We start from the raw sequence: 14,832 nt of genomic DNA, 5'->3' as shown, positions 1-14,832 counted from the left end.
CGGACAGACAGACGGACGGACGGACGGACGTACAGACGGACATGGCTAGATCGACTCGGCTGTTGATGCTGATCAAGAATATATATACTTTATAGGGTCGGAAAGGTCTCCTTCACTGCGTTGCAAACTTCTGACTGAAATTATAATACCCAGCAAGGGTATACAAATGTATAAATACAAGAACGAAGGAAACTTCGACACATATACCGCTCAGTTTGCAATTGGGTCATTATGAATATATTTGTATTTATACATATGAAAATTTGGTTTTAATACAATTTTTAAAACATTATTTTTAAACCATATACTATACTAACCAATAACTATATCTTCTAATAGCAACTATATCGTTCCAATAGCAGCTATATATCGTCAGATTAAAAAAAAATTTTGTAATCGAAAGTATATCAAAACATAACAGGAATGGAAGCTAACTTCCGCACGACGAAAGTTTGTATACGCTTGCAGTTTTAAGATGGATCGTTCACAATCGATTCAAAACTAACAGGAGATACACTAGTGGGCGTAAAAAGAAGCTCCATGCCTGCTAAATTGTATGCTGTTTACCTTTAGAATTTACTTTCTGCTAATAGAAATGCATGCAATCATGGAAATTTGGAGTGGCATAAGTATTTTTACAAACCTATTGCAGAAATGTTCTGAAGCGGTTAAGCGCGTGCAATACAACAACGCATAAATTATATAATTAAAATATTTAATATTAATAAAAATAATAAGATATGTTTAGATTTTTTATAATTATGTATGTGTTAAATAGTAAAAATTTTAAAACAGAATTTCTCTACGGGAATTAAAGAAAAATATTTTTCTACAGCCTAATTCGGCTGAAAATCAGTGGAATCATCCTAAAAGTAAGCGAAAAACAGGAGGCCAGAGTCCGTCGACGCATAAGGAAACAGGACCTTTAGACACTAATGCCGCGCGCACACTGGCGGGCGAAAGCGGAGCTGACAGCTGATTTGATAAGCGAGCTGATAATTTCAGTGAAAATTTCTTAGCTCAGCTCCGCTTTCAGTGTGCGCGCTCTCATACAAGTACTGTGTTTGTTTCAGAGAGCGATAAGCCGTCAGCTCCGCTTTCCGCCGCTAGTGTGTTCGCGGCCTAAGAGCTATATGCCAAATATTGCAAAGGCAATTAAGCTTACAATGTTGGACAAGCCGAATTAGTTCTGGAGAGTTGTTTTATGACCATTGAAGTGTCTCTTATATATGTAAATCTCATCAAATAACAAATTTTTTATATTATTATACCCTTGCAGGGTATTATCAGGCCTGTTCTAGTTTCCACTTCCGCAAAATTTATTCGGATTCGGATTTCCTTGACCTGTTCTAGTGTTCACTTCCGAACAATTTTTACGGATTCGTATTTCCCTCTTTTAAGTCTCTGTTAATTGCAGACGAAACGCACGGAAACTTTCCGTGTGCCATTTGGCCGGCGGATTCAAATCCGCAAAATCAGAAATTAATTATTTTAAAATACAATGCGATTATGTATATGACAAATGTTAATTGTAATTTAATCCTAGAGGTTTTGGGAACATTATTGCATAATTGAATTAGCTAATACTAAAGTACTTGATTTATAAATAATTAATTTGTGGGTGCACCTTAAAATCGGTTCGATTCTAACCTTCAACATTATTGCAAATCCGCTGCCGCTGTGTCGTATTAGAGAGGGACCATTTAAGGGTTGTCAGCGTTTCAAAAAAAACGGCATATATTTAAGATTAATTTCAAACAATTACTTTTTATGTTGTTTTACAATTAAAATATCTGCTATTAGGTAAAGTATATGAAAAAGTGTTTTTTTTTAAAATACCAGCCAATTCAATCCACAAACTGAACTAAATTGTATGCGAATGGAATTTTTTCTAAACCCTCGGCAACTCTACTTTCGAGCATTTTGCCACCAGAACAGCTGATTGCAATTACAAATATTTCGAAATGTTTATTTCCAGCCGTAAATGCTTATTTCTTCGATTTTATTATTTAAATTAGTGCTTCATTACTATCTATGAGTTGGAGACTACAGCGGGCCAAAATTTGATCAGCCCCTTTTAGCAAATCTTAGACAAGGGAATCTCTTTTGTTGAAAGCGACCAGCTGATTTTGTTTGGGAATTTAAGGGAAATTTAAAAAAATTTCCTTAAATCACCAAGGGAAATTCGCTTATGTTAAAGGGAAATCCGCAAATGTTATCAAATTCACTTCCGAGTGGAAACTAGAACAGGCCTGTATAATTTCAGTCAGAAGTTTGATCAAATCGCAAACTTTCTTGTTTTTAAAATACAAAGGTCAAAAAGGGAGACATGGAGGAGGCTTGTCACCCTGTGGTTATATGTCGCATATAGTGGGCCTCTAGCCCACTGCACTATGGGGTTTTTGAGCACTTTTTGTGGCATTTAATCATTTTTTAAAAGTGCTTTAATTTAAAAAAAAATAGTGGTATTGTATTAACAAAACATCGAACTGTTATGCCTCATACTCAAAATGTTAATACTTAACAGCATATGTTAGCAACAGAGCTGTAAAGTCAGCTGTTGCATCCGAAAGCACGTCTGCTAAGTTTGCCATTTTTAGGAAGTGATCTTTGAAATTAAACTATTCGTGAAAGAAATAATTTGCAAAGGAAAAAACTAATGGACACTGATTTCACAGGTTTTAACTACATGTTATATGTATTAATTATTTAAATTGTGCGTGTTTATACTGACATTTTGTCATTTTATAAATGCAATTTAAGCTAAATTTTGCGAAACAAATTTCAAATTTGGGAAGAGTTTTGAAATAGGAGTTCGCATTAGTTTTCAATGCGTCCAATTGTATGTTGGTGCGTTGTCAATTCTAAGCCAAAATCAGTTAGTCTTATTGTGCACTTTTCCGCACTATTGGTGCAATTTGAATTTTTCTTATGTAACCTCACTGTTTTCAACGCCAATACTTATTATGTTTACAGTTTGACAGTTACAGTCTTACATTCCTAGCTTTACATTTTCTCTACATTTACCGATCGCTTCGATGGCAGCTATATGATATAGTTGTCCGATTTTCATTAAATTTATATAAAAATTCTGAAATAATTAAATAGGCTTATCTCATAGTAGATGAAAATACGTTAAAAAACAACGAAGTAATAGTTTTTTTCTATTAAATTCCCGATCGTTCCTATGGCAGCTATAAGATATAGTCGTCCGATTTTCATAAAATTAAAACCGAAATAATATAAAATGGCCATATCTCTAAAATGATGCAAAAATTATTTCGGGTGTTCAAAGTGGGAAACAAATAGAAAAAGCATCCGGGTCCGGAAAAATGGGTTCCCATTACAACAGTCTCAAGTTGTAGCAAAATTAAAGGCTGAAATTGTGGGTCGCACAGTGATTGAGCAAAACTGTTAAAAAATACGAAAAAAGAAATGGAAGTGACAAATGTACTACAAAAAACTCTTCCTAAAATCTTTGATGCCCAGAGAGAGAGAATCAAACTTTGGCTGCCCGCGCTTAATATAAATTTGTTTTCCGCAAGCAGTTCCAAGGTTTGCGTAATGGAGGATGAGACATATGTAAATATTTCAGAATGGAGGATCATGAATGGACTCCAAAATATCACTTTAAGCTCCCCAATACTCAACCACCGGAATTGGCCACTCAAAATATAAAAACAAAATTTCCTAAACCCTCCAAATGTTCCTCAGTTAAAATCAATTAAAGTTTTGGGCAAATTTAAAAATATTACAAATCAAAGAAAGCTTGTTAAAATTAATACAAAAGAATTTTAGGAAGCAAGGCAAAACTCCTCGCAATAGTATTAATTTTTTTATGAAATGGCTTAATGTCTAATAAAAAACATATATAAAAAACAAATAAACATATATAAAATAAATTTACCACCTTACTTTATGGAGCATGTATGCCTGTACACAAAACTCTTATTATTATATATTTGTGCACTTATGGTAGTACAAAGAAAATGTTAAAAAAAATTTGTATTACAGTTCACCAAATACTTATTTCTGCAGTCAAATAAATAAAGCAAAACCATAATTAAGGAATTCCCGAAAGAGATCTGAATATTCGTGAAAACATAAGTTTAGGGCCATTATACCAATAAGGGTTGATTTACTCGTATCAAAATGGCACTTCTATAGAATGAAAAAATGTTGAATAGACAACTGGGAATTAAACTGAGACACAATCTCGTTAATAAAAGCAACAGCTGTTGTGTTAGCCTTTGTGGTTCACTTAAAATGATGTACATTTTTGTTGATGGCGTTAAATTTTACCAAACAAAAGCATATCTTATCGAGGTGGGATAAAAGTGGCAATGGCAACTACAGCTCAAATAATTTCAGTTTTTAACTTCTGTGAATATTAAGAGTTACATAAACAAAAAATAAACTACAAATTATTTTCCTAGTTTCTAGTTTGCCACGGTGGTGGAAGTTATTAGTCACAAGGCTTGATATTTTGCTGGTTTGCAACGAAAACTTGTGCTGTTTAGAAGTTATGGGCGCGGGAAATCCAGCTGTCCAAACTGGGTCCAGGCATAAAAAAGCATCCTTTTTAATATACAGTTGGAAAAGACCGACCAAGTCTTGATAATTGATTGCGATATTAAAAAGGACATAAGACCAGGCACCGTAATCATTATAAGTTATATTATAAAAATTAAATGGTAATAATTATGTTTAAAATTTTTATTTTATTTTTAAAGATAATCATTAGATTTGAGTAAAAAAATAAAATTGTTTCAATAAAAATTTTGTTTGATCAAAGAAATAAATTTCAAAAATAATGATTATTGATGAAAGACACTTTTCGAGATCTAAAACACAACCTCGCTAGAACTTGAGATTTGTATGCACCGAAAACAGCCGGAAATTAATATAACTTGTGGTTTGTTATTTTTGTATAGGATTCTCCTCCAGTGACTTTATCTCTTCCATTGACCAGAGCAAATAAATAAAGGCTATGAAAAAAATCCAGGAAGCAGGTCTTGTGGTCGAATGCAAGTTTTTTTCAATTAGCGGGGATACTTGAGACTATTCCAACCGAAAGCCACAGCACACACAGAATCAGGTGGCATTCGCACTGGCGGTCAGTTTGGTATTGTGAGAACAATTGTAACAGAAGGAATAACAGAAAGAAATCAGGTGTCATGTAACGAACGTGGGAGATATGTATTTGTTACCAATATATCTTTACTACTCGGTCACACGGTACTCGTTACAATAAAACCAGAAAAAGTATATTTATTAACATATATATTTATACCCTTGCGGGGTATTATAATTTCATTCATTTGTTTGCCATAACAGAAGGAGACGGTTCCGACTCTATAAACTATATATATTATATATAGTATATATGTATATATATATATTGATCAGCATCAACAGCCGAGTCAATCTAGCCATGTCCGTCTGTCCTTTTGAACGTATGTCCATCTGTCTATCTGCCCGGCTCTACTCAAACAAGTCCCTCAGTTTTAAAGCTATCTGAATGAAATTTTGCAGATAGCAGGGAACTTAACAATTATAATTATTCAACTTTGATAAAAAGTTTAAGAATCATTTTTTTTTTTAATTTTATTATAAAAGTTGAATTATAACTGTTTTTATTAAATTAATAATTAAAATAATAATATATTGTGCTTATTGCATATGCATAAACAAATTTGTATACCCTATAAAGTATATATATTCTTGATCAGCATCAACAGCCGAGTCTATCTAGCTATGTCCGACTGTTTGTCTGTCCATCTGTCCGTTTCTACGCAAGCTAGTCCCTCAGTTTTAAAGCTATATGAATGAAACTTTGCATAAAGTCTTCAGAATACTCTTACTGCTGACGGACGACTAAATAATATAGCTGATATACAAATGATTGACAAATTAAAAAAAAAAAGTTGTCTTGGCTGTTTTTCAAGATATTTTTATCATTGTTGAGATATGGCGGGTTTTTATTACTCTAAAAATTTGTGTTTTCATTTTATGAAAATCTGACGACTATATTAAATAGCTACCATAGAAACGAACAGTGGATATACAGAAAAAACCTTGTTTTGTGTGTATTTTTCTAGCATTAATATTTATAAGGTTAATTATATTAGATATTTAAATCTAAAATATAGATTTTTTATACGATTAAATTTATTATATGCTTTTATATATTTCATTTTATTTTGTTCTATTAATTTGACCTGAACCCGGATAGCTATGAACCATATAGGCCTATGTGTGGCCCCTCGAGGGCCGTCCGGACTAACCTAACCTAATTTGACCAGAATGGATCGATTCCTTATGATCCAATGGCAAACTGCAAGGGTATACAAACTTCGGCGTGCCACAATTAACTTCCTTTCTTGTTTACGTTCCACATTAAGGGTCCATTCTGGTTAGTTGAAAAAAATATCTAATTTTTTTTTTGCCTTTTTTGATAGCTAGAATAGAATATCATACTAAAAGATCAAATATAAATAAATACGTAATAGTTTAAAAGTTATTAGCCTCCGAACCGGCCGACTCAAAGCAGCTACAGAGCAAACATAAAACTTTAAACGCATTTTCTGGAAAACTACATTTTTCGGGCTGGCGACCATAATATCTTAGTCAATTTTTAACGAATCTTAATGATTTTTTTTTAAATACGCGTAATGAACGTGTCCATGGAATAGGCTACAATTATATTGATAGCTTAAACATTGGATTTTTTATCAACAAAAAAGTGAAGAAAATTTTCACAAAAACGAAAAAAAAAATTTTAACTGCCGCCATTTTGTTATTTTTTATTGAACTTTGATAAAAGTAGCCTATTCCATAACCACATTCATACTAAATAACGTTTTTGAATTTTTTGTTTCTGTCGATTTTTACGTCCTGCAGGACGGTCGCCAGAGGGGTTACTTTTTTGGGCATGGGCTTACGTCGCCCTGTGTCCTGCTTTCACTGCGTGTTACAGTATGAATATATTCGGGGTTTTTGTTTAGTCCGTGGCAATTTTGTGAACAACCTAACAATCATTTTTCATAAATATTAATATTTCTGTAGTATGTGGAGTATCATATACATATAGTAAATAAAATTTGTGGTTATATTCGATGCAAACATTTAAGGGTACTAATATTTATTGAAACTTACCATCTCCCGAAATGCTGCCTTGCGAACTATGGGAATCTTCTAAAATAATAAATTGAGAAACATTATTAGGGACATAAAAGTAACATATTATTTATTAATATTTGTACTTTATATTTGTTTAAACGTGTAAATACCTGCCCCATTTTGTACATCATTCATTGCTGCTATCCATCCATCAACTCCCTGAGTATTTGTCATGAAATTGTTGTTTGCAATTGGCGGCGTTGTACTCAAAATCCGGTTTGAATATTCATCAAACTTGTTGGTCACTGTTGAGTCAAAGGAGTAGAAAAATTAAAATTAAAAGATTTGCAAATATACTTACATACAGATATACGTATGAATTGAAAAAATAAAAGTCGTGGACATGTGACACACACACACCAATTCCGTGACTTGAAAGGCTCTTCTATTTGTTCTTTTTTATTTCGATTTAAAGAAAATTGAACATGAATCGAAAAGAATCGCGAAGAAGAATCATTTTTTTCTTTGGGAGGGGAAGAAAATGTATATTGCTTATGTTAGCCTCATAGCCCCAACTCTTCTGTAAGGATAGCTATTGTTCTTGGATTTTAGCATTCTCTCTTTTAATCTAAAAACTAAAAATAATGTTAATCAAATGAAAATGTAATCCTTTTGTTCAACTGAAAGGCCTTTGTGGTCGGCCCGTTTTGACTAATACATACATATGTATACTACCTGCAATAGAATAAAGACTATTGAGACAGATCGTCCACAATCCAGATAGCGTTAAAACTGATAGACTAAACAGTATAAAAAATGTAAAAAAAAAATTTCTTTTTTATCAAAGGAAAAGTCAAACAGAAATTACTCCATATGCTATTACAGAAGATATATGAGGGAAATGCATCTATCTGCAAAGTTATGATGTTATTTATAAATAAATATTCCAATCCAATATCAAACTTTAAGGGTATACAAACTTCGGCATGCCGGAGTTTACTTCCTTGCGTTGCACGTGCACACTATTTAAAGTTTAAAGCTGTACTTACTCTTTCCCTTTTCATCTATTTGCGGTGAGTCATAGACGTTACTTCCGATATGCTGTTGGAGATCATGAGCAAGGCTCACACTATCATTGGGAATGCTCTGCAAAGTGTGTAAGGTAGGCGTATCGACCTGAGACTGGTGCTGTGACAACTGATGTTGTTGATGCTGCTGCAAATGCTGATTATGATTGTGCTCAGAATTTAGTGTCTGTTCTTGTGCACTGTGTATACTCGAAGGCTGATGTTGTATTATACGGTGTTGAATCTGATGCGAGAGTACCGACCCGGAAAGCCCATGGCCATGATGGCGGGGTGATGACGTTTGCATATCCATTATAAACATCAGAAACTGAAAAAGCAACAAAAAACCAAAGCAAAAATATTTATTTAAAAGGATAACCAATCGTTTTGAAAAAAAAAAAAATTGTGTGAGTACCTCCAAATAAAGTTAGCTTCAAAAAAACAAAACCTTAGCATATATATGTAGGTAAATTATTTGAGATTCTTTAATAATTACAATATTTACAAAATAAATGAAAAACAAATATATATATTTGAATCCTTTCATACCCTTTAACGCGCTGCAACCGTATCATTGCATTTCCCGCTCATTTGTCGGAAAAATACATCTGTATGTACAATATGTGCATTCGTTTAGGTCACGGCACCAGCTCTTCTCAGTTCCTTAGCAAGGTGCGCTCCTCCATGAATCCCGCGCAAACTCATTCACCTGTTCTTAATTGACCTTTTTGGGGTATCACACGCTTCACCACTAAGGGTCATCCCTTACCATAGAAAGGATCAAAGGAGCAAATAAGAAAATAAGGTACAATGTCTAGGAGCCATCTGTTTTCTTTTTAATGAAATGTATTTTTCCCCAATAAATAGATAGACATTGGTAAGACACATTTTAAAACTACATGTTTATTAAAATAAATAATATGTTAACAAAGTTTTTAATGTTACTAATTAGACGTTTACACTTAACTCGTTTGGGGTTTAGCATTATTCAACGATTTAAAATAAACTTATTCTAAAAATTTGACCTTACTTTTTTAAATAAATTCTACATCTCGGTAATATTGTCCCAACATTTTTATCTGAGAAAGACTTTTTGAGCTACAGTTTAATAAAGTTGCACAGTATCAAGGGCGAATAGAGACTTCTTATTAGGGGGGAGGGGCGGTCAGAGACAATCTTAAGATGTATATCATTGGGGAGGCGGACGATCGGATTAAAGTTCTTAATCAATGATCGCTTACCCTGCATACGCCACTGTCGGTTATCAAGATACAAAATACTCTACCGATCTTTATACAATTTTAGACACCCCTGTCGTGATACAACGATCCACACTTAATCATTTGTATATATTATATACATATATATACAGTATAAGATCGGTGGTGTAGTTTGTATCTTGATAACCGACAGTGGCGTATACATGATCATTGATTATTGATTGATTAAATCGCTAAGTAAGTTAGTATGGTGTCAAGGAGTTGTGTACTACATTGTTAAGGGTTCAAGGCATATCACAACACAAAAGTTCACGGTCGTTCAGACTTAAAGTAAGGTTAGGTAGATGTATATCTTAAATACTATTACGCATACTATTACTAACGCCACATTCAATTCGGGAAAAATAAAAGTGGGAAAAAGAATCGCATTTTCACACACTTCCCACCAAATAATAATGGCGTCAGACCAGACAACAGTCTACAAAAAAAAGTTGGAAAATAAGAAACTCAAGGTCAGGAGCGTGGGTACGAAAGATATTTATTCGAGTCAAGTAATGCGCCCCATCACATTCCTCTTTTTTAAGCTCATACAAAAAGGTTTAGCTTAAAAGTACGAAAAAAAAAATTTACCAAAAATGTAAGTAATCATAATGTGAAGAATATATTTCGCCTAAAACAAAAACATATATATGGAATAAAAAAAAATAATTTACAAATCAACAGGTAATTTTAATTAAAAGTCTTAAAAATTACTTACCCGTTATTTTATCTAGATTTCATATTCTACATGTTTTTAAGTCAATAATTCATTTTAGTGGAATATTTTAAGTACTGAAAACTGTTGTAATGAATAGTTGTGTGTTTAAATAATTCTATTATGTTTTTTTTTTTTTTTTATAAATAATAATAATATTTTTTTATTTATGCATATATGTGTTTGTATAAGTTATGTTTTTTTATTGCACAAGTCACTTGAAATGCGAATTTTTCAGTTGTCCAATAAAGGTCAATACTTTGGCAGGCTTAAAAAGAACGGCGCAGCGCGTTCCACCTGTTGCAGTTCAACGCGGGTTTTTACACAGGTGGGCCGAGGATCGTTTGAACTGTACGCCAAGAGATCTCGAGCGAAACTAAATTGTTGAATGGTTAATGTGGACGGCGGAAGCCGTATGTATATGTGTGTTTTTGTCTTTGAGTCCCGCTCAAAACTTGGCCAAGACACGGCTCTTTACGGTTGGTCGGTTTTTGGTTCGCACTCAAAACTGACTGCCCACAGATCGGTGTACATATGTATATACATATGTATGTCTCTTCGTTGGTTTAAAGAGTCAAAGCTAGGCTTGCTAGTGATGCCCGTTTCTTCGGACAAAAAAAATTGTCTTTTACCCAATTTTTTTGAGAATAAAAACGTTCTACATTTTAATAAATACCCTAAATATTAAGACACAGTCATAATTTTTTCGACTTCAAGACTGCACCTTCTCGAAAAGTTCGTACGATAAAGCGCGATAAATCTATTTTCTTTTTAAAATGTATGTATACTGTGCCAAAGAACTTTCTAAGCTTAGTTTAAGCTATCATTGTAGGAAAAATTAATTACCTTAAAATGTACTATTGAAGATATGATGAATATCAATTTAATAAATTTTTTCGATATTTTTCGATATCGAAAATATCGATATTATTATGTTTAAAAATAATTTTTCAATTTGAAGCGCTAATTTCTCTTATTATATCATATTGAAAATCTCTCTTATTTCAATATATATTCATATGTATATACATATCAGTATATGTACATATATAAAACAATATAAATGGGGAAAAACATATACATACATATCTAAAAAACGTCCAAATTGGCAGCACCGTTTGGCCGCACGTACGATCACCGTATTAAAATATTGAGCGAGTGAGAGATGCAAAAAGGGAAGGAGAGTAAGGGAGAGGACGAATGGAAGATAGAGCAGAGGGAGAAATAAGAGAAATTACATACATACATACATATTCCCGTTTTTACTATGTATGTATGTACGTGTGATTCATGTAGTTGTTGTTTAGTAATTTACGCTTTAGCCATAAAAAATGCATATGTTGACTCTTATGTACATATATGTATGAGCATACATATGTATGTACATACGTCTATAATTTGAATACTTGAGTCGAAAATTATATATATATATATATATATTTTTTTAAGTAAGCTCATATACATACATACATACATATGTACATATGTATATGTATATACAATAAAGGCAGCTGAATAACCTTTCTTTAAACATACAGACACATTTTCAAGCTTTGGTGTATAAAAAATATTTTGCAGCTTAGGTGTATGCTTTAGATTTGGAAATAAATCGGATTTCAGTGAATCTATTAAAAAAAAAAAAAGAATTAACAAGTCAATCGATAGTACTATTATGATACTGGCGCATTACTTATTGCCGTATAACACTGGCGCATTAATTAAAAACTTCATTAATGATTTGACAGCGCTATAGCGTTTTACACAAGTGCGAACAAGACGACTATATGGCGCTATAATGCATTAGAATAATGCATTAGCTACTTCATTGGCGCGAAAATCGATAGATCTACATAAAATATACTAAATACTAGATTTGGACCAATAACAAAATACAGTTTTTTATGAAGAAAATTATAATTTAAAAGTATATTAGCCAGTTCAATAGAGGTCGAAACTGAAAGTGGTCTTGACATGAGAATTTTATTTTTATTTCATTTTGCTGGTTTCTTCTCTGGAAAAAATTATTAGAAAATAATATGTTAATAATAATATATACTTCGACGAAGAGTACCAGGGAATTGTCTCTTTCCAGGTCCTAATGAAGTAGCTGATTATTGAAAACTGTATTAGAGTATCATAAGACCATAAGAACATTTTATTTATCGATACTTGTATTTAAATATAAGCTTTTTTTTTTTTTTTATTCCATTTATTAACAACATTAAATCTTAGTATATTACTTAGTATATTTACTGTATATTACAAATAAGAACAAAAAAGAACGAAGACTGCGAATTGTTGGTTTGAAGGCTGCTTTGTTTTACAGTGTAGAGGGCCTTGGTCGCGCGGTACCGCCGCTAGGCATTGCTTCGCGCGAGGTACGGGCCACCTACTCCGCACGCATCCTTCTCTCCGTCTCCAGGGTCCTCAGCGTTTTCATGACGCTTGCCACAAAAGTGGCAGTCGCGTCCCAGGCCTTCTGGCTGCCAAGCATAGTGGGGACCAGGTTGTCAGCTCCGATGGCAGCGCCCACGACTTCCTCCAGTGCTAGCCGCTCGTGGTGAAAGCGATGGCATTCGAAAAGAACGTGGTGCGCGTTCTCTTCGACTCCGGTCCCGCATTCCGGGCAGTGGTCCTCTGAGTCGTGGCCGAAACGTTTGAGGTAGCTCCGAAAACAACCGTGCCCACTGAGTGCCTGTGTCAGGTAGAAGTCTACCTCGCCGTGCTTTCGGTTGATCCAGCTTTGGATATCAGGAAGCAAGCGGTGAGTCCAACGGCCCTTTGTGGAACTGTCCCACCTGGACTGCCACCGGGCGATGCTCCTGCGTCTGGCGCTGCTCCTAACCTCGCGCCTCGCCGAAGAGTTTCCCGGCTCGCGTGAGAGGCGGGCTTCCTGAGCTTCTCGAACCAGCTCGCATATCGGCACCTGCCCCGCTATGACTAGGGCCGCGTTGTCGGAGACAGTCCTGAAGGCGCACGCTACTCTTAGAGCGCATAGGCGGTAGGTTCCTTCTACACCCCTCACATAGCTCCTGACTTTCACAGCCTCCGCCCATGCTGGGGCTGCATAGAGGAGTTGCGACGTGACGACGCTCATAAGCAGCTTCCTCTTGCACTGCTTGGGCCCCCTGGTGTTCAGCAGGATCCTGGAGAGGGACCTTGCGGTTTCGCTGGCCTTCTTGTGAACATACTCTAGGTGTTCTCTGTAGCAGAGGCGTGTGTCCGGATGTCTAGAGTAACTACCAGACAGTATTCCTTGGCGCCTTTTTTCCATCTTGCGCCAGCTTTTTGTGTGTGTGTGTGTTTTTTTTTTTGTAAAAAATAATGAAGTTTTTATTAGACTAGTACACCGTTACCTAAATATTTGACAACTTCTAACTTACTAATTCGAAGTAAATTCTATGTTTATAATGCTGAGTTATGGAGAAGTATAAAGTATAGTTATTTTAATATAATATGAAATGTTTTTCATGTTTTGTCTGATATGTTATGGCAAGACCCGGTCAGGGAGGTCTTGAGAGTGGTGACGTTTGCGTCTTCTTCTAACTCGTGTTCTATGTTCAGAGGTGGCTAAGCTTCTTGCCAGACTATTAGGGTGATTGTTTAGTCACTAGGCCGCATGTACCAAGGAGCCCCAGATATCCTTCTTAACGTTTTTGCTTAAGGGGGGACATCTGAGTAAGTGGCAAAAAAAAGCCAATTTTCTAGAATTTTTTTTGGCCAAATGAAAAAGCCAATCGAAAAATTTTAAAATAGGTTTGATAATGTTAGATGTGAATAAATTTTTTTTTTTAATAAATCGAAAACAAAATGGCGGCTGTGCAGCATGTCTTTGTAGGCCCCATTTTTTTGAAAGGGGTCCATGGCCGAAAACCTAACGTCCTTAATTTTTGATCTAAAACAAAAAATCAAATTTTGTTAGTTTCTGTATCTTAACCGCTATCGACACACATAGGATTTTTTCGATATTTTGATTTTTAGCAAAATGGTGAGTGATTAAATAAAATGTTCAATTTTCATTAAAATAAAACGTCACAAAATTGTTGATAAAAAAAAGTAAGCAAAAAAAAAAAAAAAAATCCTACGTGTGTCGATAGCCATTGGTATTTTGGATATACTGTCAAAATTTCAGATCGATTGGTTAAGATTTGTTCGAGTTATGTTTTCGGCCAACTCAAAAAATGTGGTTTTGAGAAAAACGCGTTTAAAGTTTTAAAATCGTATATGATTACATGTGAGGCATCGCCGCAGAATGGAAAATTTTGACACTTAGAAACTTTTGCCGGACTCTATCTTTTGATATGTTATTTTTACGACCCTAAAGTATTTTTTAAGCAAAAAAAAAATGTTCGATTTTTAAAAAAAGTTACTCAGATGCCCCCCCTTAAAGAATCCGAATCTTGTTCAAATGACAATCTTGCAGCAATTCCATAAACTTGAAGGCCATAAAACAGGGAGGGGGCACGAATTGACTTGTATATCATGACCTTGGAGAAAGCTTTTTGTGTTATAATCTTTAATATGACATCAGAAACATGACATTTTTAAAATTAAGTAATGAAAAATAAAATGGCTTTCAGATCTGAACGCATTATTAAGGGAAAATAATTATTTACTCAGTGGTCTATTGATCGTTATTTCACACCACCAAAGGATCATTATGGCCCGT

The 14,832-nt window shown here is 34.2% G+C and overlaps 1 protein-coding gene across 1 annotated transcript in view; it reads right to left on the bottom strand.

Annotated features, from left to right (window-relative positions):
- The window catches only part of sv (paired box protein shaven), a 30,351-nt gene extending 20,134 nt beyond the window's left edge, over nt 1-10,217 (bottom strand). The window contains exons 1-4 of the mRNA XM_041776649.2: nt 10,167-10,217; nt 8,172-8,517; nt 7,293-7,427; nt 7,159-7,197 (exon numbers count right to left, since the gene is read on the bottom strand). Coding sequence (XP_041632583.1) covers nt 7,159-7,197; nt 7,293-7,427; nt 8,172-8,511 — 514 coding nt within the window. The 5' untranslated portion in view covers nt 8,512-8,517; nt 10,167-10,217. The remainder of the gene's footprint in view (nt 1-7,158; nt 7,198-7,292; nt 7,428-8,171; nt 8,518-10,166) is intronic.
- Between the last annotated feature and the right edge of the window lie 4,615 nt (nt 10,218-14,832).

This window comes from Drosophila kikkawai, chromosome 4, assembly GCF_030179895.1.
Source record: "Drosophila kikkawai strain 14028-0561.14 chromosome 4, DkikHiC1v2, whole genome shotgun sequence".
Taxonomy (NCBI): Eukaryota; Metazoa; Arthropoda; class Insecta; order Diptera; family Drosophilidae; genus Drosophila; species Drosophila kikkawai.
The sequence above is the reverse complement of the archived record's forward strand: the minus strand, read 5'-3'. Positions and strand labels throughout refer to the sequence as shown.